The sequence below is a fragment of the Aedes aegypti genome, chromosome 2, assembly GCF_002204515.2.
Source record: "Aedes aegypti strain LVP_AGWG chromosome 2, AaegL5.0 Primary Assembly, whole genome shotgun sequence".
Lineage (NCBI taxonomy): Eukaryota > Metazoa > Arthropoda > Insecta > Diptera > Culicidae > Aedes > Aedes aegypti.
Genome location: NC_035108.1, coordinates 469,050,449 through 469,072,023, shown reverse-complemented (window position 1 = coordinate 469,072,023; position 21,575 = coordinate 469,050,449). Strand labels below are relative to the sequence as shown.

General features: G+C 36.8%; 1 protein-coding gene across 7 annotated transcripts in view; it reads right to left on the bottom strand.

Moving 5' to 3' along the window:
• Positions 1–4,483: 4,483 nt before the first annotated feature.
• The window catches only part of LOC5568072 (sialin), a 50,934-nt gene continuing 33,842 nt past the window's right edge, over positions 4,484–21,575 (bottom strand). For 5 of the 7 annotated variants that reach the window (XM_021848308.1, XM_021848307.1, XM_021848309.1 and 2 more), the window contains 4 exons: positions 6,407–7,317; positions 6,216–6,348; positions 5,912–6,153; positions 4,655–5,822 (listed from right to left, as the gene is read on the bottom strand). In XM_021848308.1, coding sequence (XP_021704000.1) covers positions 5,616–5,822; positions 5,912–6,153; positions 6,216–6,348; positions 6,407–7,317 — 1,493 coding nt within the window. In that variant the 3' untranslated portion in view covers positions 4,655–5,615. Of the gene's footprint in view, positions 5,823–5,911; positions 6,154–6,215; positions 6,349–6,406; positions 7,318–13,350; positions 13,382–21,575 lie in introns of those variants that run through there. The other 2 variants (XM_021848312.1, XM_021848306.1) reach the window with 2 other exon arrangements.

The window sequence follows — 21,575 nt, the reverse complement described above, 5'->3', positions numbered from 1 at the left end:
ATTGTATTAAAATTACATTTGAAGGGTCAATTTTACCAGATTATGTTATAATTGATAATCTTGAATTCCATGTGAGGCTTTATTTTCCAAAAATAATCGATTGTAATCGATGCCTTCTTTTTGAACATACAGCTAACTTTTGCTCTAACAAACCTTAATGTTCAAAATGTAATGAAAATCATTCTTCCTCAGATTGTGAAAAAATTTCTGATGTTTGTTTTTATTGCAGGGGAAAACATAATTCATTAAAAGAATGTTCCGTTCATATTGCTTATCAACAAAAATTTAATCAATCTATTAAAAATAAAAGTAAATTATCATATTCAGAGGTGACTAAATCTTCTGAAAATTTTAGTTCTCCTAATATTTTTGTACCTTTATCTAGTATTGATGATAATGATCTAAATCATGAGGAAAACAACTTCATTTATAAACCTCCCAGTAAAAGAAAAAGAATTCACAAGTCATATCAAAATCATGATCCTCAGCCATCAACGTCTTTCGATATTAATTTCCCCCCTTTAAGTAAAACTAAATCTTCTCAAAATATACCTGGTTTCAAGAAAGATAATGAATACACTAAAAATAACAATGATGATACAAATAACACTAATTCTAGTAATAAATCCGAAAATTCTATTTTGAGCATTTTGGAAGATATATTAGAGTTTTTAGGTTTGAGTGACTTTTGGAAAAAAAATAATTAAAAAGTTTTTACCATTTTTAGCTTCTATTCTTGAAAAGGTAAACTCATTTGGACCCCTCATCAGTTCCTTTTTTGCCTTGTAATGGCTAAATTTAATTTTAATAATTTGAAAATTTTACAGTGGAACTGTCGTAGTATCATTCCAAAAATTGACAGACTGAAAGCATTAATTACTAATCATAATTCTGACATTTTTTGTCTCAATGAAACATGGTTAGAAGATTCAAAATCGTTTCGTATTCCATCGTTTAATATTATTCGGAAGGATAGAAATATTTCATATGGAGGTTTTTTTAATTGGAGTTCGTAAAAATATTGAGTTCAAATCTTTAAATTTAACTTCCAATTCACAAATTGAATGTGTTGCTGTTTTAGTAAAATTGATTTGCAATTTTCTATTGTTTGTATATACATTCCTCCCAATGTAAAATTTTCTGTAAATGATATTAAATCAGTTTTAGAAAATATCCCACCTCCTTTTTACATACTTGGAGATTTAAATGCACATAATTTAGCATGGGGTAGTGATAAAACTGATGGTAGAGGTTTCTTAGTAATGGATTTAATTGATGAATTAAATCCAAATATACTTAATGATGGATCTTTTACTAGGATTGCTATACCACCTGCTTGTCATTCGTGTATTGATTTATCTCTATGTTCAAATAATGTATCAATTAAAACTGTTTGGAATACTATTGATCATCCTAACGGAAGTGATCATTTACCAATAATAATTGAAATTCAAAATCCCATCCGTAAGAAATTTTCGAATGAATCCTTTATTCCTGATTTGACAAAAAATGTTGATTGGTCCAAATTTTCTTTTGCTTTAATTAATTATGATAATTCACTTTCTCCAATTAATAATTATGATTTTTTTTTCAAAGTTATTAATCAACTGTTTATGTAAATCTCAACTAAAAACAAATAATTACAGTCCGCATAAAAAACATAAGCCAACACTTTGGTGGGACAATGATTGTAGTATAGCTTTAAAACATAAATCTAATGCCTTCAAAAATTTTCGTCGTTATGGATCTAGAGATCATTATTTCTAATATTGTAAAGCTGAGGCACAATTCACTAGAACTATCAAATATAAGAAAAGAAATTATTGGAGAATTTTCATCGAAAATCTTGACTCTCAGACTTCATTATCAACATTATGGACTGTAGCACGAAATTTGAGAAATTTTGATGCCTCTTCTCCAATCATTTCAGAATATTCGGAAGATTGGATTAGTCAATTTGCTTCTAAAATTTGTCCTGATTTAGTACCTCGTTATATTCCTTTTAAAAATACAACATCATACAATTATTTTCTGAACTTTGTGCTAAATTTTCGATTGAAGAAATGGATTTAGCTTTGTCAAGTACCAAAAATACTGCTCCTGGTATTGACAACATAAAATTTATTATTTTGAAAAATTTACCTTTAGAAGGTAAATTATGTTTCTCGATTACTTTTTCAAACCGACGTAAGTAGCTTCCATACGGTTTTGAGAAAATTAATTCAGAAGAATCACAACCTCTGTTCAACAACTGTTTTAAAATGAATCACCTTTTTCACATTTTTTTTGCCGTGTACATTGCTTAAATTTTGCATAAAATAAGCTCGCATTCAAAAACTAGGGAGTTCCTGTTATTTCCCACAAATTGTTTTTTACAAAATGATAAGCCGATTTATTCAGTTACTTTCGACGTTTTTGTACCAGTGTAAAATTGGCTCAAGTAGTGTTTAGTTTTGATTCGTGGTTAAGTCACTTTGTCTCTCCATACAACGGAGCGGCAAAAGTAGTGGTTAGGTAACGAAAGTTGAAAATCTTACTTTCGTCGTTTTGTAATTCCGGAAAGTAAACGTTCTAAAAGTGAAAAATCGAGTTGGTTTAGAGCAAAATGTGTAGAATTTCGTCTGCGAAACACGTAGAATCGATAAAGTAAGTTTGTATACTTTTTTGACTTGAGTCTGTTTGAATAAGTTTTCGAGATTTACTTTCTGTATATAATGAATTTATTTTACAGAACGTATTTCCTACTGAATGGCGTTTCATTAAAGTAGTTAGTATCATTAAACCTGGTAAAGATCCATCATAAGTCAATAGTAGAAAACCAATTAGCTTATTATCATGTCTTCGTAAATTAATAGAGAGAATGATATTACATCGTCTTGAATTTTGGGCTAAAAAAATAATATTTTTCCTTCATCTCAATATGGTTTTAGAAAAGGTCGTGGATCTCGTGATTGTATTGCGCTTTTACCTTCACAAATTGAACTATCATTCAATAGAAAACAAGATGTTGTTTCTACATTTCTTGATGTTTCTGGTGCATATGATTCAGTTCTCATAGATTTACTCTTTGAAAAAATGAATGATTGTAAAATTCCTTCATTAATTTCCAATTTTATATGTAATTTATTTTCATTCAAAATAATGCTTTTGTATCATAATGGTTCTTCAAAATGATACGTTATTGTTATTTTGGACTACCGCAGGGTTCTTGTTTAAGCCCTTTTTTATACAATTTATTTACAAGAGACATAACTTCTATAATTCCTAATGGAACTTATTTTATCCAGTTTGCTGATGATACAGTAATTTCTGTTAGTGGAAAGAATCGAGAAGTTATTCGTCATTTCATGCAATGTTCTTTGGATAATATTCATACATGGGCTCATAATAATGGATTTACCTTTTCAAACAACGGATACCGCAACTATAGGAACAGAAATTAAAAATATACCGCAACTAAAGGAACAGTGTACCAATAGTGGAGGTATTATTTTTCACTAACATGCCGTGGATTCCTACGATGAAATATTTTTTCTCATTAAGTCAATGGTCGTTACTTCCAGTTACAACATTAACATGTACATTTATTGCGCCTCTTGAATTTAGGCGGTTAAATGAAGTTCAAAAGTGCTTAGTGCCTCCACTATTGGTACATTTACCCTATGTATTGGAAATACAGGAATTTGTTCCTTCGATTTTGGGATTTTTTGTGTCGTTATATTCTACAACTCGATAATTCTATAAGTCGATGGTCCCTTGAATATCGAGTTATGGAGAGTGGACTGTACTAAAAATGGACCATGGGTCAGTCACAAATCCTGTTAATCTCAATGTATTTGTGGGCCTTTTCGAGGCGTACCATTTTTAAAATAGGCAAATTTAATTTAAGTCAATATCTCTGTGATTACACGTCCAACTCAAACTCTCTATGGCGCATTCGAAAGGCGATAAGTTATAGTTACTTCGTATCCAAAAACAGTTTTTTAATTTTGTATACTAAATTTTTACTTTGAGTTGGAACATTTCTCAAAAAACGCACTGAAAAAAACATGGCTAATTTTCTCAGCATTGGATCGACCAGAATTTTAAATCAGTGTTTTTATTAGAATCGTAATCTTGTATTCTTTGAAGAGCATATCGAAAACCATCAATAACGCGTACAAATTTCAGTGATGGCCAAGTACGCCTTAAGCAGATTATAAAACTTAATAACAATTTAAATTTTCATGGCACAAATAAAAAAAGCCACTCAGAGCTCTGCGCTGTAAATTTGATCGATTGGTTATCATCAGCGAGCATCGATAAAATTTTCAGCGTGAATAGTTGTCAGGTTCTCTGGATTTGGACTCTTTAAATTCGAAGTGTGGCTTCGATTTATAATTATTTTGAGGAATCCTTGGAGGTCTGTGCAATTAGTCCAGTATGTGTAGGTATCTATAAAGAAGAGATTTTTGTTTTCGAAGATACTAACATTTTCATTACATCGGTTTTGGTTACTAACGTTTATTTCCCTTTAATTAAAATCGAGTAATCTTTAATTCTATTGTATACTTTTCTACTCTGCTCTACAGAAGATTGTAAATAAAAAAATACCCTAAAAATGTTGACAATAGTGGCTATTTTCTTCTATCACCCACATCGGATGGTTTGTCTCAGAGTACACGACATTCGGTTCTATTCTATTGTTTTGTATACGTGTATTAAAAAAATAGGTTCAAAGTACACTTGGCTTGTTTTCTGCTTTCTGATACCAGTTCTAGTGAAAAGGCACACACGTGGTGTTGAAATAGTTCGCTACTCGTGATTCAATATTTGGCCCGCAGTATTCGGTGAGTATATTACCTTCTAAGTGGATCGTGAGAGAACGCATTCAGAGGACTGATGATTATCTTCGCGGTTGGATTTTGGCAAATTGGTGAGAACTCAGGTTGCATTCGATTAGTACTATCAGTTTCGCGGGATGCGAATTACCGACAGTTTTCACTAAAACATGAAAACGTTAGCAGTGTATCAATTGAAATCTGAACTACACGTGTTTGTTCTTTTGATTGAGGTGAGGTTATTAGCACTTAATCTGAGTAGAATCACATTCTTCGTCCAAAAATGGTCTCTTTTCTAAATTTTTGATCTTTCTCATTGATTCTCATAACGATCGAAACAACAGTGCATTGACCGGAATGATGTTTTACATCTGAGGATTCAGCATCTTAAGCTCAACTCGCAATAATTCAAATACTACTACCGATGATTCACTTTTCGTCACGATTCACTCTTAACAAAATAAATTAATAAATGCTAAAGCAAATCACGAGAACCTACCACTCTCATTCTGAAATCTACTGTAAGTAGTACTCCACTAAAGTAACAAGAAATCACTCATACAAAGTAATTAAAAACTAACATTCATTTGTGTCGCAGTTTAAAATTAAACAAATTAAAATTTACATTCTGACCTAAGCAACAAACGCGACCAGAGCGCGCGATTGTGATTCTGAGAGAAATTCAAATAAGTATCTACCCCTAGGAAGGACCGATGCGCCATCCGCGCGATCCTGTCCTTCAAAATCAGATATTTGATTCCGCTCTCCAGCTGCCATGTCTGGGAACCTGCCTTCTTAGGACGAAGCTGAGATTGGTTTGTTGTTTTGGCCCTGCTGGTTCAATGGGACGCCTTCTTCAGTCTCGCGGTTGTTGACTCCCCTCTCCGGTGGGTTGTTCCATGGCTGCAGCTCACCGGTGCCCATGATGAGATAGGCCGTGGAACCGACAATGTAGATAATGGCGAGAATCCAGAACACGATCTGCCATTGGCCGTAGGTTTGCTGCGGTGAGAAGGGTGAGATGGATTGAACAGTGAATTAGAGTCCCAAGAAAGGATAAGGGCTAACGTCGTGCACCGAATTATACTTACGTTGTCGTTGGTGAGAACGCCGACCATGTACGCCGATACGAAACCTCCGAACGAGGACAGCGTGTTGGCCATACCGAAGATCGTACCGGAGAAGTTCGGTGCAATGTCCAGCCCGTTGCCCAGGTATCCAGCAGTGACGGCACCGTTCAGGAACAGAGCCAACGTGAAGATACCGACGGCCCAACTGCGGTTTTCGCCCATGTACACCTGGACGATCATCAGGAAGCCGGGGGTCATGACAGCTGTTTGGAGAAAGGGTATTTGGATTAGATCCAAAGGGCTCAGAAGATTTAAAGATACTCACCGAAAGCAGTGAAGATCTTGCGCGTGGCAGTGGTTGACAGAGTTCCGTTCTTACGCAGATGATCAGCCAAGTGAGAAGAGATCACAGCCATGGCGTATTTGCCGAAGTAAGGCAGCGAAGACAACAAACCATTCTGAAAACGATCAATGCGATTAGTCTTCTATAAACGTTTAACCTGACGCCCTCCTTACCTCCTTGATGTTGAAGTTCAGAATGTACTTCATGTAGGTTGGCAGCTGGTTAACGACCGTGAAGAAGCCAAATACCGAAGCACCGTGGGTCAGGATGATGGCCCAAACCGGTGGCGAAGTCAAGATCGACTTCCACGGGACGTACGTGGGCTTCTTGGCCTTAACGCTGGCACCGATAGCGGTCTCGATCTCGTTGCGTTCCTCTGCGGAAATTCGTGGATGCTCAGCCGGGGTTTCGAACACCACCAGGAACCACATGACCGACCACACCAGGGCAAGCCCTCCGGTGAAGTAGAATACCGACTGCCATCCAATGGTAGCGATGAGATAGCCGCAGATTGGCATCGTGATGGCGGCACCAAGCGAGGAAGCCATCATGTTAGCGATAAACTTGGACCGATCCATGGGTGGAATCCAGACTGCGGTCAACGGGTGGATTGCCGGCCAGGATGCTCCCAGGAAGAAGCCTAGAACAGCTCGCAATATAACTACCGCAATATAATTGGTGTAAGCAGCAATAGGGGTAAGCAAAGTCAATACACTAGCGAAAAGCATGCTATATCCGAAGACACGGCGACCTCCGATGATCTCGGCCAGTCGACCTCCGGGCAGCTCCGTCAGCACGTAGCCCCAGAAGAAGCTCCCGAGCATCAGGTTCTGCTGGTAGGCGTCCCACTCGAACTTGTCCTCTTCGCTGATGACGCTCTGTTCGGTCGTCGAGGCCACGCTGGCCAAGGCCGTCGAGGTTTCATTGCCGAAGCCGTCGTCCAACGCGGCTCCACCGTTGGTGAGATTCTTCAGCGTTTTGGCCATCACCACGATGGCGATGGTGAAGTTGACTCGCAGGGCATAGTTCAGCATGAAGCCGAAGATGACCATGATGTTCAGCACTTGGCGACATGATAGCCAACCTGGAATGAGTGGGAGAAGAATGTTCAAAGGGAGTTAGAAGAAATTGCGATCTTGCATTTACTCATTACGGAAAGTCCTAATTGGTACAGAGTACATACAACGACGTTACTTTGAGCGAGTTGTCAAATTTCTCATATTTAAATAGTAGGCCATGATTTTCTGAGGGTAATTTTCAAGCATTTAGTGACTGGGGAACAATATTTGTACAAATTAATTCCAAGAGTCTATTCCAAGAGGTTATGGGCCCAGTTGCGGGAACACCATAACGTACGGCACGTTCCAATGAGTTGGTTGATATGAAATTTGCAACTCGACAAAGTAGTAGGTACATGCGGAAATAGTAGTTTACGGAACAAGTTGCATAATGATGATTTTTACAGCACGAGTCGTAAATTTCTCGGATAATTTCGACGTGTGCTGTAAAAATCAAGTTCTGCAACTTGTTCTCAAAACAGTTGCGTAATGAAAAAGCGTTGCGTAATGAATCATTACAGCACCATTGGCGTAGGAACAGGGGGGGCAGGGGGGCCAGAAGAGTGGTTTATACCTTTTGCTTCAAATCTTTTAGAAAGTAGTCAAATAATATTGAGATTTGCAAAAAATTGCTAAACCTTGAAAAAGTTCAAACTTTGCCCTAAATTTTTTTTTTCTAAATAATCTTTGATTCTGTCAAATTCCTTCATATAGGGTAATTTACGTATTCTTGGCAGTCCAAACCGATGTCGCGCTTCTTTTGCAATTTTCTCGAACATCAGCAGACAAATTACGTTTTTGCCTGTTCACATGTATGGACTGCTCAATCCTCTATCAATTCACACCGATAGACTTGTTAAAACCTTCTTGAAAACTTATTTATAACGCTTCGAACAACCAATCGAATTCGTGTGACTACCCGGGGAGGAAAGAATAACTCGCAATAACTTATGCATACCATATTTTGGTATCATACCATAATTAGGTATTGTTCAGTTGTCAATACTTCATATTGGTATTATAATGGTATTTGAAAAACATGCTTAAAACAATTGAAAATACTTCATTTTGGTATTCGATAGCTATTGATGACTGCTGGATGTATTGAAATACTATTGAAAAATTTCACTTTTATATGAAAATCCGTCAAGTATTATTTAGGTATTACAATACCTCATATAATTATTAGCTTGGTATTTGTAGAATGTGCAGAAGGTATTATTTGAGGTATTTTACCTAATATGCAGGGCTCATTCATACCTCATTCAGGTTGTAAGTATTGGAAATTATCTGGCATGGAATACCTCAATTTGGTATTCAGTAGTTACTTTCTTCTGCTCGGGTAATGTCGGCAGCTTTAAATATTCTCTTCGGCAGATTTTCCATAAGAACTGTAGGCAAATCTCCAAATCAGTCGCACTTTGAGGCGTGTTCATTTGAATTGATGGCATCTATGGTGAAATTGTTCGTCCAGTCTCGGCAATCTCGTCGACGGGAAGCTGACAAAACAAAGAAACATCTGAATGTTTTCATTGATGGGTTTTGCAGAAAAAAATCTGTGTATCTGGTATTTGAAATTTGGTTGCCGATAATAGTCCAATGGTGCCAAAGCCGTAAATGATCCTACTTTTTCCAAAAAAGTTATTAAAAACTTTTTCGCAAAGTTCATTATAAGTCCTTCAGAAATATTTTTGAAATGCATTGTAAATTGCGTTACACATTCTCCTTTGTTTTTTTTTTTTTTTTTTTGTGAATTCTACTTCAAATTCCCAGATTCTACAGGAATTATATACGAAAAGTATTTTTGGAATGTCTTTTGGCTTCGAATCTCCAGAAGAAATTTATTGAAAAATCCCAGGCATATTTTTACTTCCAAAATTAGCAATCTAGCAAAATAACTGCACAGGGATTAATTAAGAAATTCATGAAGAAATTTGTGAAGATCTTCCTTAAAACAATGTTTTAGAAATTGTTTTATAAGTTCTGCAAAAAATATATATTCTGGAATTGAATTCTTGTACATTTTCAAGGCGGAATTCCTAGAGGCTTTTTGGCTTAATTATGAAAATTCTGATGGAGCTCCTTGAGATTTTTTTTTTTTTTTAATATGATTTGAGCGATTTCAATTATCCTGCAGTTTATTGTTTATTTATCCAGCCCATTGATTCACCTCTAGAGAAAAAATATAGATAATCACTTATCTTCGGTTGTTTCGATCTGATTTAACATTTTGTTGTTTCTCCTTCCTTCACATGACGTATTCTTAGGCACCTTCGTACAAAAATTCGAACTCCAAAAAGCAACATTTTAAAGAATCTAAAGGAGAAAAATGAATTCCAGGAGTTTTAAAAATTTTCAGAATTCTTATACGTATGGCTCCTGATTTCTGAAAATCCATCAGGAATTCCTCAACGAATTTTCAAAGTTATGCAAAAATTTGCTCCAAGTTTTAAATTATGAATTTAGTTATAAAACATTTTTAGCAGAGTTCTTGATAAAAACCACCAATATTTTCACCTTCAACTTTTACAGTTCTACCACAATAGTTAAAAGTTTTTAGATTAATCTGCCATAATAAAGCTTCAGAGTTCATGCGAAACATTTTCTAAAATGTAAGATACAAACACCTTCATAAAAATTCCATCCGTTTTAACATAAACCATTGTCTATTATAAAGACGATAAAAATTAACAAGATTTTTTGTAGTTAATCCTACAAAAAAACGCCAAAGCTTTTTCTGTGAGTAACATCGTCAGGACGTCAGAAAGTTCCAAAAATTCTACGATTAATTCTTGAGTTTCCCAATAAGAGTTCAATATTTTTCTTAATTCAATTTGAACTTTAATAATAAAAAAAGAGAAATCTCTGAACAAGTTTCTCGAAAAAATTTTTGAATATTTGCACGGAAGAGTTAATGAAAGAATAGCTGAATCCATTCCACTAAAAACTTTGAAATGATTGAATTGAAAAATATGGGTAAGGAATTCGGGGATTGATATCAAATTGATTTTTAGATAAATCTAAAGAAACACTTAGACAATTTTCTTTGAAAAAATGCAGATAGATTTGTTGAAAACTTCTCTGAAAAATCACTGAGAACATTTTCCCAGTTAAATCTTATTTAATTATTTATGAAAACCTTGTGGAATATTAGGAGAAATAAAGAGAGAATCAATAATTTTTGCTATGAATTTTTCAAGCAATCCTCTACAGGGTGTCGACTCAATTTGGAAAATAAAATTCCCTGACTTTCCCCGACCTTCCAGTAATTTTTCAGAAACATTTCAGATTACTGAATTTGGTTTGAAGACGAAATAAAAATATAGTTGTCGGGCTCAGCGCCACATTTTGTTTAACAAGTTTAACATATCGCAGTACACTTTCTACGACATTCTAGATTTTGATGTATTACTTCAAGTGCCGTCAAATTTTGAGCAAGTACAAGGAAAATTAAGGTCTTTATTAGGACCGTAATAGGTCGTATAAAGAAAAAGCTTTCGCTCAGTTTAGCAAAGGCTTTCACTTTACTCGAATACAATTGTTAGATAATTTTCTAGAGCGCGTTTTTAAGCTAGTATGATTAAACTGATCACTTGAGTGTTTTCTTTCGAAGCTTGTAGATTCGTATGAAACAAAAAATAGTGAAACCTGAGTAGATACCCAGAAAATCCTGAGTCATCTACTTACTAATCATACTCAGTTAAAATCTTCAAGATTTCAAATTCTCAATGTTTTTCTGTACATGTGTTTGCTTAATATAAGAAGATGCTATTTCATAATCTTACATTATTCCTCCATAAACTAATGCGAATATTTCTTCAAGAATACTTAGGAAGATTTTTTCAAGAGTCTCAATTTTTTGTCGTGCCTCCAGCAATGCTGTGAGGAACTGCTCCAAGAATTCAATAATCGATTCTTCTAAGAGTATCTTCAAGAAATCTCACAAAATTTCAATCTATCATAGCAGAAATTCTATTTAGAGAATTTCTGGATTCGACTTACAAGAGTTCGGTAAACCTTCGGTAAATGTTACAATTTTAATTTTACCGGAAAAGGCCGATGAAATTGTCAATTAAATTCAATTTATGATAGCGGGGATGATCCAGACATAACAAATTGCAAAGAATCACAACACGCCGATTGGTCACTTAAGGAGAATTTCAGAAGAGTCTCCAGAATATCTGGAGAATTTTTTGTGTTCATTCTGCGATTCTTAACATCAGTATAGGAAATCTTCTAATTAAAATCCTAAAGTAGCGCTTGGAACCTTATTCATCACATTTTCAAAATTCGAAATTCCAAGGATTTTTTTTATAGACAGTAAAATATAGTTTTCTTACCATACATAACAGCGCTTTATCAATGGTTAAAAGCTAAGATTGATTACCCATTTCGTCCAACAAATTTATCGTAAATTATTGATGCAGATAATCAACTCGTTTGATGTTGTAATATAGTATTAATAGATAATTTTCCCTGACCTGTAGTGAAATTCCCTGACTTTCCAGGTCAAAAATTGGATTCCCTGACATTCCCTGACTTTCCAAGTTTTTCCAGGTAGTCGACACCCTGACTTCAAGAATTTCAGAGAGATTTTTGAACACAATTTTGGTAGTATTTATTGTAATATTTCTTGGAAAAATCCAAAGTATATCCAGAAAATCCTTAATACATTATTAATGAACAACTTAATGATATTTTCAACAATTAAAATTTATGTGTGATAAGTACGAAGTTTAGCTTCATGGAGAAATGTTTAAAATTTTGATGTCTTCTTTTGAGCAAAAACTGTATCAAGTTTCTTCGAAAAATTCCAGATTATAAAGCCTTAAGAAACTGCGGGAAAAATCTGTTAAATAATAACTATTTATTCCGTGGGAGTCCCAGCAAAAACTGAGTGAAAACTGGTAATGGCGTTCTTGCACTGGAAAAGTACGAAAATAGTTCATGAAGAGATCCCCGATACTTGAAAAGTTTGTGCAAGAACTTCAAGATATTCTTCGTGAGTTCTTTGGAAAAATTCTTGAAGGATTTTTTTACTGGATTAGACAAAGAATTGATATTTTCCGTAATTATTATTATTATTATTATTATTAATATTTATTTAGGACACTTTAGCATACGTGTGGCATTCGTGTCGAATTTTCCGTAATGAAAATTGTAGTTTACAAGCATTACTGATATTCAGAGATAATAGCTGATATGAGACAAAAACACAAACAGATAAAATCAACGCAAACTACGAAATTTGCGAAAATCGGTAAATCAAAAATTTTCTAGGCCCCCCTAGGCCCCCTCCAGGAAAAAATCCTAGCTACGCCAATGTACAGCACTGGTTTCAGTTGCGTAATGACTATTCCCGCACTGCATACTTCAGTACAGGAAAGTAGGCCGTTCCATGATAGATTGCCGTGATGTAAAACAGCCTATTAAGATGAGAAATGGCAAAAAAGACGATACTGAAACCGTTTGTTACAAATTGTTAGTCCTTTTTTAATTCGTGCTATTTTTTATTTGTATACTGTCACGTTTCTAGTGTTCAGTGGTGTTGGATTAGTATAGGGTTAGTAGTTAAAGGGTTAGTAAATGTTATCAATGTTAGTAGATTGTCAAAATGTATAAAATATGATTGTTAGTAAATTAGAAGAATTGTTAAATTTGAATTATAAACATGAAAAAGTTGCATGCAAGCTGTGGGTACAAGTACAAACATAAACGATAAGTGGGCCAGCAGGCGTATTACACGCAACAGGTGGTAACAACCCCCCAACCCACAATTGAGGAAATTGGGGAGGGGAGGAAAAACAGACAAGAGGGTCAAGCCAAATTCTACAATCGCCATCACTTGACTCTGAAAAAGGCGTGCGTGTGCTCAAGTGCATTTTTGAAAGTGTCCTTAAAGCTATAATTAAAGTGAGTGGTAACCGTACAAATTGGGAGAGAAAGTGTATTTCGTCAGGTATGATCTTTTCTAATCTAATGCCTGTAACTAATGGCTAGAAAGTTAGTACGGCTAGCTAACTCCTCCCATTACCCTCACAGGACCTTTTTTATCTTACCGTTAAAATTTCGCCATCTTGGCTGGTGTGGCGTGGACTACCAGCAGCACACGTTTCGGCCTAGTAGACGGAAGTCTGCTAAGCCTAACCCGTCAAGGACCATCGCTGACTTCTGGCCATTTCGGTCATAATCGTAAAGGAGGTCCACAGCTCGGGGTAATCACCCCTAACCGTACAGGAGCTTTCCCCTCTCGGCACGGTCACTCCGGTACCGTCCTGGGCCGTGTCGATTGCCGTCAAAGAGGGAGGACGCCTAATAAAGCCAAACTCCTACGACACTACGTCTACGGTGTCGTCGTTACCACCTGTCCAGCCGCAGAATATCCCAGCCTGTTAGCAGCATCAGCGAGCGCTCGCAGGACATCAGGGGATCGTCGGCAGCAACCAGAAGCAGCAAGTCGTACCGGTACGTGAAAACCCATTAACACCCACACCCCCACAAGAACAATAGCTTGCAATAAACCATTAGAAGATAACCCTAAATCCCACAATAGCTCAGTTTGCCCAATAAAACCCTAGAGATTCCCACCAACTTAGAGTTCTTTCAATTCACACACTACAATAGCCCTAGTCAGGTGACGGTACGCTGCACAACTTTGGTCGCGTAGCCTCTCAGCTTACCCAGTAGCAAGCCGACCCTGAGACCCAGCTCGAGGGATCTCTTGTTACTGAGAGATTGCCCGGTTCAGTTAATTAGTTACAATACAAGAAGAGCATGAATCATTACAAAGATGTATACGGTGCCTTTTGCTAATGGCAAGCCACGAACTCCAAATAAGTTTTTTTCTATGGTATATTAGAGGAAGCAAAACAAATATGTGTTTCACGCCTGAATTCGAAATGTAGAATAATCGTGTCTGTTGCCAGAATAAGGGCGTTGATCGGCATGAATATAGTTCACAATTTTTTGTTATCAAAATCGCAACTGCTAGACTGCTTGCAAAAATGTGAGCTTAAATGACTAAGGCCAAATGTCAATTGTATTTCTAGCTTATGTAACGCTACTGCTCTGATCCTTCAATTTGTTTCAATTAACTTCCCCGAAGTATCATTTGTCACAATGTCGCATTCCTCGTTCGTTGCGAATATGAATTGTTAATTACGCAGGCAACTAGATTATTAACGGCATTCCGCTTCAGTTCAAATTTACAAGCCCGCGTCGACCTTCGCAAGAGCTCAGCCGCAAAAAGTCCCCATAAATGAGCGTTACAAACGAAAGCTAGAATCCATCCATTCTCATAAATAGACGTTTCGATTTTTTTGTGCGAAATTCTACGCCAGTGGGAAAACCCCAAAATAGAACCTTAACTTTGGCATTGAAGGTGGGTGCTGTCGATTTTTGGTAAGTAGCCGAATACCTACGCAATAACTCTCGCAGCAGTCGGTCGGTCAGGTCCATTGACGTACACGGTCGAGCCTTCGCACTCTCCGGTACTCGGGTGTGCAAGCTCATTCAACCGTAACAAAAATTGAAAAACGAAACAAAAAACAATCAACGCCACCAACCGACCTTATCAGTCATTTTTTATTTTTTTTTGTCGTTTGACGTTCTAATCGTTGCGCACACAAGCATGTGTGTTTTCGAAACGTACCGGAAGCATGAGGTCACACAGCATGCGCTGCGTTGATAGTGCTCGGTATTCGTAGCAGGCCATGAACTTGGGTCTCGAAATTCGACGTATTCGTTTGCGCCCACCCGAAAAATCCAGTACATATTCTGAGCAGGCCCTTTCCTGTGACTGGTCGTTATGGCAACTGTAGTCGACCGACAAGTGAAACTTAATCAAAGCTCTATGATAGTGACGACCAAGCAGTGCAATCATAGCAGGCGAACCGATGGGTTAGTAATGATAGGGCATTTGAAGAATGTGATGCGACTGCAGCGTGACACTCAATCAGTATCTTGATTAATGGTTGCTCTACATTCGCATATAAAGGACGCAGATGGTCTTTTTCTTTGGAATAAATTGATTTATATTGGTCTAGATTACATGTTTTATTCTGAAGCAACAAGTGTAACCTTTCGACAATATATATGACGGTGGTCCAAATTGATTCACAAATATTCAGCATTTCTCAGCGTGCTAATGGTTTATTGAGAGATGACTAACAATTTACGGAATATATTAAAATACTTGTGCTAAATTGCTGAACAATGACTATGTTGTGAAAAAAAGCCTACAGAAGCGTGTCACAAGTTTTTCGGCAATTCGTACATGCAAATTTTTATCCGAATATTTTTTGGTGTTAATTGCTTGTCGGTAGGCGGCGACGCTGTGCAAACACCATCTGGTGTGTTAATATTTATATGACACAACGAGTTTTCACTCAAAGTCATTGCACGATTCTTAACCTTTTTCGGCCGGCTCATGAACTATGACGTCACCCGAAGGCAATTGTTGGAACGAACGGGCCCCTCGTCACAGGATTTCGATTGAAACAAACAACACGACACCGCGTCGGAGCGCAATATTTAATTGTTCCGCTCCGGTTGTTTATGGCAAAACAGTTATCTTCGCTCGATTTGATTAAATGAAAACAAATTTCTCCCGAGTTGGCAGGGGTCAATTAACGTGTGTTAAAATTGAACCCTGACTGTTGCCACAGCCATAAACCACAAACAAAACACAGTAGGCCGGACATGGCGCTCTTTTGGTCCGTGTACGATATGGCCTACTATGAGCTTGAATGATTGAGCGAGCCCCGCGGCTTGCTTCGATTCAGAATGTTCTCGAACGAAGTGAGATATTTTGATCGAATGGGGAATATTTGGGTTAATTAATGCAAACTCTACAACGCTTGCGAATTCCATTCACGAGTGAGTCACGCGACATGCTTGTTTTTTCGTGGCGACGCGAAATTGAAATTCGATTTCAAAGTCGTTTGAGTCGTTAGCATTTGCAGTTATCAATTTATAAATGAACTTTGGTTCCGTGCTGATAGTATGGTTTAGGGACAAAATGTCGAAAGACAAAACGTCGAATGCCAAAACGTCGAAAGTGGCGAATATTCAAGATTGTTTGGCAGACTTCTTTTTTTACTTCGGGGTCGATTAAATATGCTCTGCATAACGTTTAGCACTTAATGTTTTATTTATTCTTTCGGAAGAGAATTATTCTTCCAAGAAATTTCGTTTCCTTCAATTTTTTACTTTTCGACATTTTGTCCTTTCGACGTTTTGTTCTTTCGTCGTTTTGGCATTCGACGATTCGGGATTCGACGTTTTGTCACCCAACTTAATAGTATATCAATTTCAAAATTGGAACAGCGGCGAACTGTCATTTCCATACTGTTTTCGAGCAGGAGATCTGTCAAAACTGGAACAAGACGTCACTCTTGTTTACAGGCACTCTAATGTCAACGAGTTATTTCAACTGAACTGTTATGAAAATGTTCGAATATCAATTATTTATTTAAAAAAAAACATCTGTTCATTCACTGTAAAGTTTTTTGATTCATAACTAGTTATTTCAAGCTAAATATAATCCATCATGTCATTTATCAACGTACGTCCAAAGGGCAATGACCACATCTGAACTAGAACGCAAAACCAAGTAAGGAAACCTCAACCAACAATTACATGTAAATTCGATTCAATTCAGCAATACCACCCAGCTCTCGAATCACGTGGAGCTTCGCGGGAAAAACAAACAACACTCTATCACTCGTACATCGTCACCACATCACATGACGTTTTTCCATTGCGGGATGAACTTTGAATGTTGATAAATCGCAATATTTATGCCATACCTCTCGAGCGGAAAAACAAATCTATTGGAACGGCAAGCTTATTTACCGCAAATCGCGATTGCTGACAAACAACTAGGTAGGTATACTCTCCAATCTCCCTCTGGATCTGTACAGTGTCCAATAATAAGGCACACATAGCAAGCCACGCTTGTCGGTCGGACCCGTACGTCATTGATCAACAGCCGACAAGCCCCCAGCGACAGACTCATGTCGGTTCGAGTGACCTTACTACTCGAGTCACGGTTACAGTCAAACTTCTATTGAAAGGAATACAATCAGCCAACGACTACTAGATTTTGGTACAATCGTTTCTTAAAAACCTTACATGTACAGAAAATGTTAGATTTTTATGCATTCAAATGTTTTTATAAGATATAACAATGTTTTTATGAGGTTCTATAAGGAATTTTGCATTATACAGTTCTTTCAGTATTCTTGGGTGTAGTTACTCAGAACTTTTGAACACATTATATTTCAACATTATGTTTGTTTTACACAACTATGACTCGAAAATCAAGCATGGTTTTATTTTGGGTTTCAAAATGGCGACAATACTTTGTTTATAATCTACAACCGTAGTGATCAAAGTTTACTGTCAACTATCGCAGAAAAGTCAATGCGAAATCTTCTCCACTTCATGCTAATCCACGTGTCCGTCATATATCACGCGGCAAAGCTCTGCGAATCGTGGCACAATAATCTGCGGATGTCGGGAACATCAGCGATTGAAACGTAGGTACGTAGCAATACATAGAAGTAGGCAATGCATCAAGTGGTACCGATTTAATGTGATTTTAATTATCGTCACTGTCAACCGCTGGTTCCTCGCCTACCCGTCGCAGTTGGCTGCGGAATCGACGTATGACAGATAACAAGTTAATGATTTCACCGGACAATGCCGCATTGTTGTCAATTTGTACTTCCCCTCTGGACGGCAATATGTACAAAGTTGTTATTGGATTATTTCATTGGATAGAATGTGGAAACTGCAACTTCTCACACTTATTTCATAGCCTGTTGTCTTAATATCATATTCTGACAAAATGTTTGGTTCTGTTGCCGTTATTATGACGAACTATATGTTGTCCTAGATTGTTTTGTGTGCAACGAATATTCCTTTCCGAAAATCATCATTTTCTGAAAAATTCGAGCTTTGTATACATTTGCGACATACTGTGTTTTCAAATGTTGGTCTAGATAAAAATAGAAAAAAAAATCATGGCCTACCTCGATTACAATTTCTTATCATAAATGGTTGAAATTCAATCATGCATGGATTAAGAAGATCCAGTAGCACTCATGAAAGAGATGAGTCAGTTGGGTGCTGCTATTGCTGGTAATAGCGGTCATATATGTAGTTGAATCAGAATCCATGAATAGCGATAAATCATTAACATTTCCGGTAGCATTCATGTGTTTAGTTGAATTAGTTGCTTTCTTCGATTGCGATGATCTAGTAGCATCCATCAAATATGAATCAGCAGCGATTCTTGATTTGATTTATTTAATGTGAATTTTTGTGAATGGAAATGAAGCAATACAGTCAACCACCCATAACTCGATATCGAAGGGACCTGAGACGAGACTCGCGAGGACGGTCTTCTTTTTCTGTGATTGCTTAGATTTTTCTTATTCCACTATGTGTTTACATCAATCATGCGCAAGCTGTTCAAACCCCCACATAACCCTCACCTCATCGAAAAAGTATTGCGTTTACATTACACCGAAGCATACATAACCTTTTGAGTGTAATTTCATGCCAGCAAACGTAGCAGACATTAGAAATAACTAGTCTTGTGTTTAGATTAATCAGCATGTTTGGAAAAAAAAACTGCTTCACTGACTGAGGTTTTTGTTAACACTTTATTTTGAATAAAATATGCTTCACTTTTTTAGTTATAAAAATGACTGGCTGCATTTGAATTTTTGTGACAGCGGAATCTGGGCTGCATATGACGTTGATATATTTTCTCTTCACGAGTATCTTTCAGGAAGGGACCATCGAGTTTAGAACACGAAATCAGTGCAACCGAAGACGAAATAAAGACTAGCATGTTCCTTGCGGTTGCTCAACATTTTATGGCACACATAAGGTAATAGAGCAAAATCTAGAATGTCGTAAAAAGTGTACTGCCATCAGTCAAACTTGGGTATCTTTTGCTGTACCAAGGGCCTAAATGTAGTACTAGTAGTGATACCCAATCTGTACGCCTGCAAAGGGTACTCAAGTTTGACAGATCGCAGTACACTTTTCACGGCACTCTAGATTTGGCTCTATCACCTTATGTGCCATAAAATTTCGGGCAACCGCAAGGAACATGGAGGTCTTTGTTTCGGGTTTTGGTAGAACTATATATGTGTAGGTATTGGCAGTCAAAGAAACGAAACGTTGTGCGCAATAAAAACGGGTGAGTCTTATTGGATTGAATTATCACTTTGAAATGAAATGATAATAGAACGGTGTGAAAGTTATCACCAAATCTAAACATTCATTAGAAATCCGATAATTGCTCTATTTTTGTTTTTTTTTTTGCAAATTGCGCGTGCATGAACTTAGTTGACATCTGTCAACGTTCACCAAGGAAATTCCATGGCTTGCTGACGTCTTAACCTATTCTCAGCTAATTAGCGTCCAAAACAGTCAAATATTTTGAGCGAAAAAATTGATTTGATCAAATTAAATTTCTCACTAATTTCCCACAGTGTCATGATGAACTTATTAGCGCAAGAACGAGATTGTTACCTATGTGATAGGTCACAACTCAGATTTGCTTTTTTGTATTTTTTCTTTTTGTTTTTTATATATATTTTTCTTCTTTTTTTTTGTAAATATTCATACTTTGTAAATATTTTCATAATTTTGTAAATATCTGGAAATTTGTAAATAATTATGCTTTAACTCTAGTTTAAATATAAATAACCTAATTTGTAAATAATATTCCTATAATCCTTATCCTAAGATACCAGTTACCCTTAATATTAAAAAAAAAATGAATTATATAAAAATGTAAATAGAAACAATTTAAATTTGAATTTCATACCCATCCAACTATACCCCTGGTATCCCACCATCAAAATCCTTCCCAAACCATATATGCACTAATGCATGGCGCCCGGTACCAACTGTGCGAAGACAAATCCCTCCCGGGAAATGTTCTACGATTTGGTTTTGCTGCATCATCAAGTCCTATAAAAAGGATATGCAGGCCCAGGAAAGGAGCTTTTTCGGTAACAAAATTCCGACAGTTTAAATCGTCCGATATTTTAAACTTTCCAAACCCTTAGGTACAAAATTTTAAGTGAATCGCGAGTGGAAGACATCTGTACCCCACCGCAGCTCAAAATCGGAAGTGATAGTGTCAAGTGCCCTACTAGTGATCCTGGTGAACTACTTGGGACGACCGAACCGGACGAAGCTTTTTTGAAGATATCCCAGAGACGTGAAGCGCCCACCACGACCACCAACGGCCGGACATTTGGTATAGCCGTCGGCAAGGAAACCAGATCACTCGCCGCCCACCGATCGAGCCGAAAATCCCTCCACAAACGATTAACCGCAGGTGACGTTTCAAAGTGCATTCCTTCAATAATTTCCTAAATCCTAATCCTAAATTAATAAATTATATGTAAATTTGAAATTATTAGTGGTTCAGTATAATTATTTCGAGCGCAACTCCTGTTCCTCCTTCTTAAACAGTGTTAAAATTGAATTCGCGAAGCAAGTGTGGGTTGTGAGTCCGCCCCAGTAGTGATTCTCCCGGATAGACCCTGAGAGGGCTTAAGTGTAAATAGTTTTGAAAATTTGCCTATTAATTAGTTTTTTTTTAATTTTGAATTGAAGTTTTTTCTTAGTGTAAAGTTTCTTTAGTTTTCTAGTTTTCTTTTCATCTTTTTCTTATTATTCTTAAAAATTATTGAAATTACAAAGTGAATTAGTATATAGTAGAATTAGTAACCAAAAAGTAACAAGATGATGCAATAATTATCACATGTGACATCAGATCGGAACGGTTTTAATTGCAAAAACAAAGTCAGGATCTTTCACCGTCGCAATAAAATGGAAAATGAATATTCAAATTTCCCATTCGATGCATATGTAAATTGGCGTCGAGTTATAATCTGAATGAAATAAGAATAACTGCCTGCGAAAAAAAATATTTAAAGCTACAAAAGCGCAACCAACTTCCTCGGTGGATTCCAAAGTGAATTCCGTCAAGTTCAGTGTCGCCATCAGTGGACCACTTTCATCAATCTCGTTCGAACCGTACAGGGTCGTAAATGTCCTTATCTTCCCCGTATAGCAAGTGCCAATTTCAAGTACACGGCGGCGCACCTGCCAGCCATCAACCGAGGGAGAGTGCGCAAAAGTGCTCACTGGCCGCAATTGCCCCTATTGATAGCGGTAGAGTTTCGAACAACCGGTTTCTAAGAATAACAATAAATTGCGAAGATTTTTTCCCGCTGTTGCCTTGGAA